Here is a 9,619-nt window from a genome sequence, read left to right as displayed (position 1 = left end):
AGATAACTTTGTATGCACACTTGACATTCTACCCATGAAAATGCTGTCAATAGCAAATGTCAGATCAAATAAATGGACATTGGAAATTTACTTTCTATTACCTTTGACTTCGAAGACGATATGAAAAATAAGAGGCATTCTACAAACTCAAGGTACATTTATAACTTTCAATATATTTTTTATTATTATTATTATTATGATTATAATTATTATTATTATTGTTATCATTATTATAATTCTTATTATCATTATTATTGATATTATCATTATCATTATCATTATAATTTTTATTATTATTATCATTATTATTATTATCATTATTACCATTGTTATTGTTATTATTATCATTACTATTACCATTGTTACTATTACAATGCAAGGAAGTGAGGGAGCAGGGGATGGGAGGGGTAGGGGGTAGGGAGGGAGTGGGGAGAGGTTGGTTAGGTGTGAATAGTGTTTTGACGCAGCCCAAAGGGATTTCTCCCCGTCTTCTCTATTTTCCGCATGAGGGGACGGAGAGAGGGAGGTCGCCGAAGCAGTGAAGCGGCCTTGATATTGTGGATGTGGTGTGTCATCCCTGTATCCCGCAGTGGGCGGGCGCAATACAGGGATGACCCATCGTCCATGAGGAGGAGGAGGAAAGAGTGGTGAATGGGTGGGAGTGGGTGGGTGCTGCCTGCCTTTTCACTTGGCTACCTCCCTTGTTTAAAAAAAGAGTGAATGGATAGATCGATTTATTATGGACGGGGGTGGGGGTGGGGGGCTAAGCCTGGCTCGTCCCCGGGCGGGGGTGCCAGCGAGCGAGCGAGCGAGCGAGCCTGCCGATGGGTCGGGGGATCTTCGCGAGAAAATTCCGGAGGAGGAAGGGGGTGGGTGGGTGGGTGGTTCCAGGGGTCCCAGGTCCAGTGACGGGGGGTGAGGGGTGGGGGGTGGGGTGGAGTCGAGGGTAGAGGCCGGGAGGGGCGAGCGGGTTTAAACGCGCTACATCCTGGGGCGGCCATTGTAAAGGAGTTTGGGTTAAAGGTTGCGTCATCCGGGTTCTATGATCCGCATCCGCTGCCGATTCGCACGACAGAAGTTGGCTATGGTTAGGTTCCCCAGTGTTGTGCCTCCTCTTCGGGGGGGGGGGAGCAGCATCTGTCCAACCTCTCGTCTTGGTGGCACCTTCGCTCACCGCCATGATGAATCAAGGTCTTATTTCTATCAAACCCCCGCTCCCCTTATTAACTGGACAAAGGCAGCAGATGATGTTAACCAGAATAAAGTCACATCATCTTTAAAATGTCTGTTGGCCTCTAGGAAAAATCTAAAGCCAAGTTTACGAATGAGAGACGCATTCTCTAGCACATAAAATAATGAAGACGCATTCTCTACCACATATACTAATGAAGACTAGTACAATGAATAAAGTTTAGCTAACACATAATACTGAAAACGAACGACATACAGTCGAAAAAAAACACTTCGGTCTGTACTAAAGTCCGTTCGCGCCTACTCTTTATTCTTGCTATTGACTCTTCAAACCTATTGGGTTTCTTCACTGAATATGCTGCCGTTAGGTTTTCGTCCATTCAGGTGCATCCACATCCCCCCCCTCTATACAGAAAGTTGCGACAACTCCAGATACGTCGCCATTTTGTGGCCATTCTGCGGAGTTGTCGCAACTCGGTATAAAGGAACTCTAGTCTGAAGATGCGGTGCCGCCGCCGCCGTTGCCATGCACGGAAACCTCACTTGGCAGCAACTGTGATTTAAGTCCAACCTAATCCTGAACTGCTCCACGAAGATCAAAGGCCGCGAATAGACACTTCCCCATTCTTCTCGTCGAGGTCTAGGTTCTCATTCCGGCTCTCACAGCATCCAGCATCCCACTACAAGAAAATCCATCTTCGCTGCATCGTCCAGCATCGCACTACGAGGAAATCCATCTTCGCTGCATCGTCCAGCATCGTACTACGAGGCAATCCATCTTCGCTGCATCGTCCAGCATCCTACTACGAGGAAATCCGTATTCGCTGCAATGCTCCCACGAGAACATGGCGCACATCATTCGCAGTCATTTCCTCATTCCACACGGGTTCACATCCCAATTCTACGCTGCGCATCCTTGAGCATCATACCTAGGCGGTAAGTCCTTGTCAGCACGAGCCAACAAGACTCATCCTCGCCTCCCCACAGCACGAGCCACGAGACTTCTCTTAGCCAGCAACAGCCAACGTGCTAGAAAAAACAGACTCATTCCCATTCCTAAAAATAGCAAGACTCGTGGAACATTAAAGGAAGTATCCTTCCACCAATCAAGCCAATTTGCCTTAGTTATTTAAAAAATTACTCTTAAGTGAATCCATATATAATACGCATTCATATTTCTCATTTTCTTTTAGTGTCCTATAACTCTATCTCTCACCAGCTTTAGCCATATCATAAGATTGTATATTAATGCCCGACTTATTTTACAGCATTGATTTTTCACACTAGTTCCTGTATTCAGGTTAACTATTGAAAATTTCTCCTAAGAGCCAAATTCTACATTCTCCTGACCTCCTTGTTTTCAAATAAGGAAGTTCCTGCGCACCACCCTTAAGTAAAAGACGTGTGGAAGACAGGTGGAGGAAGTGAATATAAGTGGGTGACCAAGGATGAGATGGATAGATGGGGTAAAAGAGGCACTGGGAAAGAGGGGAATGATTGTTGAGGAAGAGAGAAGACAGAAGATAGGGGTGACTGGAAAATGGTCGTATATGGATGATGCTGTAATGCATGGAAGGGAGTGAGTGGGGAATGGAAGAATATGTGTGAATGGTATTTGACGTATCCCGAAGGGATTTCTCCTCTTCTCCTTTTCTGTATAAGGGGACGGAGAGAGTGGGGGGGGGTCGCCGATCAAATGAAGCGGCCTTGCTGTGTCTTGCTACATTGCTTCTGACCCAGGGGAGTGGGGGAGATGCAGGGATGACCCCCCATTCAGGAGGAGCCAAGAAAAGAGTGAAGGAGGGGTGGTGAATGGGAGTGGAGTATGAAATGGGGATGAAATAGTGGGAGTGGATTTATGCCTTTGATTTTGGTTACCTCCCTTGAAAGGGGGAAAAAGTCCTTGGTATGTGCATATATATATATATATTTATATATATATATATATATATATATATGTATGTATATATATATATATATATATATGTATGTATATATATATATATATATATATATATGTATATATATATATATATATATAAGAACTTTGGAAAACCTTATGAAAAAGTTGAATAACTGAGAATGCTGTCGTTTTCAGCTCTTATATGTATATAAGATAACCTGCTCTCTTACTTCTCCAATATATACATATATATACATATATAATATTTATATATATATATATCTATATATACATATATATATTTCATTGAATGAAATGGCAAGCTTGTTGTGACAAAGATTTTTGCCAATCTTCTCTCTCTTTCGTAAGGCGACTTTGCCTTCCATAGGTAGGAGTCCGAGTAATTCGCCGTATGCCTCGATATAGAAATAGGCATAGTCGAAAGCCAAAACGCGTTTTCACACCTGGTGCTTCTTCAGTGACAATTGAAGTAATGGAGATTCCATGAAGATAAGCAACTTTTATACTCGACTTCATACCATCTGACATCAAGTGCACCTAAGAATCACTTCAAAGATACTCACCACACCATCTTACGAAGGGAAACCCTGGTCAACAACACAGAAATTTTAGCCACACACCAAGACCTAAGAAGATTACCTATCCTGGAGGCTCTTTACATAAAATATCTTTCCCCAAATCTTAATATACAAGCCCATGACCTGCAAGCGTTACAGCGTTACGAGGTCCGCCCATTACGGTGCTGGGGCGCAAACTGATGACGTCACGCACCTCTCAGCCAATGGGAGAACAGACCGTACCTAACCCGCAGCAATCCAGCCAGTCACCATCCTCCTTCCAGGTATAGAAGTTAGTGATCTTCATGGAATCTCCATTACTTCAGTTGCCACTGAAGAAGCACCGGGTGTAAAAACGCGTTTTGGCTTTCGACTATCCCTATTTCTATCTCATGGCATACGGCCAATTACTCGGACTTCTGCCATTTCATTCAATGAAATATGTTTGAGAGAGAATCTCCTGCCCATTTATACGAATATATATATAATATATATATATATATATATATATATATATACATATATATATATATTTACATACATACATACATATATATCTGCTGAGGTCCATATATTGATATGTTCCAGTTTGATATTTTTCGTGTGGACGATGGTATCATCAGCTGACTGAAATCGTCTAGCATCTTTTTACATTCATAGAATTTTTCATAGAATGATGACCGTTTGCGTAAAATCTAGTTCCTAAGAGTTAGTGTATAATGAGACAAATTTACAATTTCACACATCCCCTAAGTTGGGTACGTAGTCTTTAGAATCCGTTCATTCATTATCAAGCAACACAAAGTAAATTTCCTCTTGGGAGGGGGAACTTCTCCCTTTTACCAACCCCCCCCCCCCCCCGCCACTGCTTGACTCACCCATCCGGACGGTCACGGTCTGGCATCAGTCATAATAGAAATATAAACAGTAAAGTTCAGGAACATATCTAATAAGATGGGCCCAACTCTCTCTACGGGAAATGGGTGGTAGTGTCTGTCAGGTAAATACAATAATTTGACAGTAGCTGAAGCAAATGCGCAAAAAAAAAAAAAAAAAACGCAGCAAATTGAAGAATATAATTCTTCCCAGTTTTTTAATCCAGGCGTTTTTTTTTTCTTCCCGGAAAAAAATAATAAGTCGCTACGTCGTTAGGAAAGTTTTCTTACGATTTTCTAAAACCTCGCCCCTTTTTTTCTCTCTCTTGACCTCCCCTGTTTATTGTGCAACGAAGAGCCCTTCTGGCCCCCTTCATCTCCTTGAGAAGGTAGAACCCCCTATTGTAATAATGCGTAGTTTTCTCCTGCGCGCGCATTGCGGAGAATGTGGCGTCTTTCTAAAACGTAAACCACGACCAACTTTCCCAGCGAGTAGGCTTGCGAAGCAGCGTTCATTTGATATAAGCGGTACAGTCAAGAGCAAAAACTCCACCCCCGCTCCACCACCCCCACTCCCGCCCTTGATGGTCCGCCCGTCCTCATCCCATTGACTGGAGGGCGTTGAGTGCTCAAGGGGCAACGCTGTCACCTACACGGTATTATACTCGTACGGTGGGATCATTTTCTTCTTTGTCCTCTCTGCCCTATCCATCTCGCTCGCTCGCTGTCTCCCCTCCAACCCTCCCCATTTCTAAGAACACTATAGTACCCTTACTCTCTCTTCGCCCCCTTCTCTTTCTCCCTTCCACCATCTTCGTCTACACAGTTTCCGAAAGGTCTTTCCCGCTCGTATCTGCCTGCATCCTCGCTCTCACTCATTTGGCAAGGAACCTCTGTTGTATATTATATGAATTACCAGAGCTGATGCATACATAGTATTCATAAGTGATACAGTTTTTGAAACGAATTTACATGCAAAAATAAAGTAATTTGGATGGAATATACTAACCTCAAGATTACAATAGCAGTAACCAACATTAAATAATGGATGTATCCAATATAGGAATATTTTTAGACTATATCTCTCAGGCTTAATAAGTAATCTTGTCGAAGTCGCCATCTCTTTCATTATAATCACATGGAAAATATAAATGCGAATTCTGTCCCTCATCTGCACCGTATGAGAAATGTGTGGAGTTTTTGCATACGTTGTTCTTAGGTTTAATTGCTGTATGAAAAATAATACATTACAGTTCTGCTTCCAACATCGGTGCAGATGTAAGGCACTGGGACTAGCACAATAGTTTTCACTCTTCATAGTATGGAATGAACAATTACAATTAGTTATCTGAAACAAGACTGGAAATAACAATACAGTTGTCACAGCAAAACAGCACCTTTAACAAATCACTATAGATTCTCTAGTTGTGACAGTATGATTGTTGACACAAAGTTGTATTAGTAGTAATGAGGAGTAAGAATATTTATGCCATTAAATAGTGTTAATTATACCTTCTTCGAGTAGACTATGCGAATTCCCATTTCATCCAAGATGATGATGAGCACGCCCTTCTCAAACGAAGTTGTCAGACGTAAAATTCTATACATTGAAATAAAGTGGAACAATGCAGGTACAGTATGTAGATTTCTTATAATTATGTGCCTCGTCGTGCATACTATAAAGTTACATTACAATTACACATCAAGAAATCTTCAAAAGCTGTACGATATGTTTTCCGTATTTCGCCATCACAAATCTTCACCCCCTTCAGTGTAGTTAGGTTGTGGTTCACGAGTGTTGTGGGTTATGTTGCAATCCCGAGGTAATTTCTGCAGCCTTCCTTTGTGGAGTATATTCAGGAGTGTTCTCAATAGATCATCGTAGATGGTGTGAAGTGTTAATGGATGCAGAAAATTGTGCATACGGGCTACAAAATCCTACTGGTGAGAGTTGCCAAGGCAGCCAGCCAATGAGCTGTGTTGCCTCTTAACCTTTTCAAGGCTCTTCTTTCACATTTAGAACAAGTTACTATATACATAATTTTTCATCTGGATGAGTATGTAATGAATGTCAGTGTGTCGAAAAATGAGGTGGGCGTATGGTCATGTGCACACGAACGAATATTACGGGATGCGATCAGAACGGCTTCCATTATTCACAGGGTCTGCTAAAATAATAAACAGCGAGGACATGCATACGGTCATTATTAGTCAATCTGTAAATGCATCCTCATGTAATGGTTCGGATATAACATGTTCCTGTGGAAGTACTTCGTCGTAACCAATCCCCTCCATTCACTGGCTTTGGTTCGCGTTACTACGTCATGCCTTTCTCCAGGTCTCCAATTTTGTTGATTAAATCCTCACGAACATTAAGAGATTCAAGTCTTACAGGTAAAATATAATTTTCCGGTCGTTACCGAAGTAAAAGTCAAAAGGTTACATGTCGTTGGGTTTGTTATGGCATCGAAGTGGCCATTTCTCGAAAGGTACACCACAAAGACTCGGAGGAGTTTGTTTACAACCCAGGTGGGAATTAGGCCTATAGGTTATTGGCATTCCCAACCCACTCCCAAATATCCGCTCGTCTGTATTACCACTTATTTCGTTGGCTATGGTTGTCCATGAAACTAAGTGGGGTTTCGTCGCGGTATGGAGGTCATGAGGGAAGTAGAAATGGGTAATCATCTCTCGTTGTCGTAGGTTCACCCCCAGGCCCAGTCGAATTCCAGAACTTTGATGGGATCCTCTAATGTCTACTCCAGGTAGTGATTTTTTCAGGGCGAATGATCTTGATGCATTACTGTGACATTAATGTTGACCAGGTATTTACCTGAGTATTACAACTAGGCTGGATTTGAAGCAAACAAATGTATAATTATAGTATTAAAATAAGTTTCCCTATTATTATCTATCCAGTGTAATAAATTGACAGTTCTGTTCCAGTGTCACAGAAACATATTTTCACTTTTTTTTTTATTTGAAAGATGTATTTTTTGTGGAATGGTTAGGTTAGGAGTATTGGACGATGATTATGAAATTTCATGTATACATAATGTATGACCATAAGATTTATGGTCATACCGTACATTATACAGTTCAACAGTGCTTCCAATATTTATGATAAATGTTGGAAGCACTGTTGAATTGTTAGTTATGAAATATACAATATTGGCCGATTTTTTTTCTTTCTTTTTTTTTCCCTCCTGTTTGCAGTTCTGATCTAACATCCTCTAGGCATTGTTGTCTGAAAACATGGCTTATTGTTCACATTTCTATAAGGTTTTCAGTGAGATAGGTGTCAATGATATTCCCAATCAAACTACTCTTGACCCACCAAAACATCAAGAAAAGAAAAACTGTTGTTAAATCACTACTGGGACATGGTACCACCAATGCTTAAGATTGCTTCATATATCATTATTGCTGAACAGGGACAATAGTGGATAGGTTTAAAAAAATCAACCTACATTGAAATAGCATCATCAACATAAGGTTACTTTCTAGAAATGGCACAAATCAAATTGTCTGCATCCCTTCAGATGTCTACATTGACATTGCTTACCCATGACTGATAATAGATCAAAGAAGCACCCAGTGGTGTAATTGAATCGTCCTTGTCTCCTATTAGACAAACACCCGTCAAATAATTGGCCTGTTCATACTGATTATTGTCCTCCACCTTTACATCTTTCACCTTCCTCCAATTTTTTTCTACCACCAAATGGGTATTCTCAGTCTCATTTTACCTTATCATTTTATATTGCAGGTTAGAATGGTTTGAAATCACAGAACTTGTGGGGATTAAATACCATATTTGTATTTTGTAATGTAGGCCTTGGCTGGGTTGTCCAAATCACTGGTTTAATGCTATCTTGGCATTAAATCAACCAGACTTAACTGAAGGATTTAACATGGCCAATATATAGACTGAAGGATTTAACTTGGCCAATATATAGACTAATGCTGAGTAGTTAATGTGACAAGAGTTCCTTGGAACAACTGGGCCCAGACCTAGGCTACGTCAAAGCAAAAACAACTCTGTTTCAGTTTAATCCATGGTGATTTTTAGGGATTATTTGTTTGGCTCCTAGACCCTTGATCACGGCATGAGATAACTTGTGAAAGGCTTAATAAACTTATGATCTGGCCAAAAACTAATACAATTTGGGCTGGGTTAAGAATAATTATTCCTCTGATAACCCATGGCACACACTTCTTTGCAAGAGCTCTTGAAATTACCCATCCCTTTCATCACAGTACATAAACATAGCCTATCAAAAGTAACATAAAAACAACTCCAGCAGTATTCTGCAATAAGTTACTCCCAATACCCCACAGTGCTTCTTTACAAAACAGTACACACATGGATCTCATGTTACATTAAGTGTAATGTGTTTATCAAATTGTAGTATACTTTGGGCTCATATCTCATACTTTTCATTTGCCGTATATAGCTTTCAATTTGGCTATGAATGTGTTTTAGTAGAAAAAGGTCAATTGGTATTATATTGGTTATTATAAATTTATTGTGGTTAGGTTAAGTTTGTTAGATTAGGATAGGTTTTGTCATATTGTTGGGTGGGATTTCCAAATTACTACCATTTTTATGAACAAAGATAAGCTCGTATTTTGACATTAATAACCAGCGCTTTCTCCTTGGGGATAATATTGTGCCAATGAGGGGGAGAACATAAGGCTTTGGTGTTGGATAGAAAACTTGGCATATTATCTATTTTTGACCTATTTTCTTCCAGAAACTGCTGTAGCAATGGCAGTATCATCACCTACAGTTCTGGCTGTAGACTTCTTTGACCCATTCATGCAGTTCAAGAAAAGGAAGAACTTTTACTATCATAGTTGGGAATTAGTGCTTTCTAAAATTGCTTGACAGACTATATTTTCATCTTTTGTAGGGTGAATATAGCATTGCCCATAGTTTTATATCCCAATCCCAGTGAACTTGTACTGATTATTTGTATTTTACAAAGGATTACAAAGGAGGAGCATGTCGACAGGAGACCTTTTGGTCCGAAACTAGGTCGGATGTGAAAAATGATAATGATAAATGA

General features: G+C 40.5%; 1 protein-coding gene across 7 annotated transcripts in view; it reads left to right on the top strand.

The window, feature by feature from the left end:
• Positions 1-6,313: 6,313 nt before the first annotated feature.
• The window catches only part of LOC143021030 (heparan sulfate glucosamine 3-O-sulfotransferase 1-like), an 86,443-nt gene continuing 83,137 nt past the window's right edge, over positions 6,314-9,619 (top strand). For 2 of the 7 annotated variants that reach the window (XM_076178218.1, XM_076178210.1), the window contains exon 1: positions 6,324-6,491. In XM_076178218.1, the coding sequence (XP_076034333.1) occupies positions 6,453-6,491 (39 nt within the window). In that variant the 5' untranslated portion in view covers positions 6,324-6,452. Of the gene's footprint in view, positions 6,492-9,619 lie in introns of all 7 variants that reach the window. The other 5 variants (XM_076178246.1, XM_076178228.1, XM_076178264.1 and 2 more) reach the window with 4 other exon arrangements.

This window comes from Oratosquilla oratoria, chromosome 3, assembly GCF_046742065.1.
Source record: "Oratosquilla oratoria isolate Oo_2021 chromosome 3, ASM4674206v1, whole genome shotgun sequence".
In the NCBI taxonomy this organism is placed as follows: Eukaryota; Metazoa; Arthropoda; class Malacostraca; order Stomatopoda; family Squillidae; genus Oratosquilla; species Oratosquilla oratoria.
The sequence above is the reverse complement of the archived record's forward strand: the minus strand, read 5'-3'. Positions and strand labels throughout refer to the sequence as shown.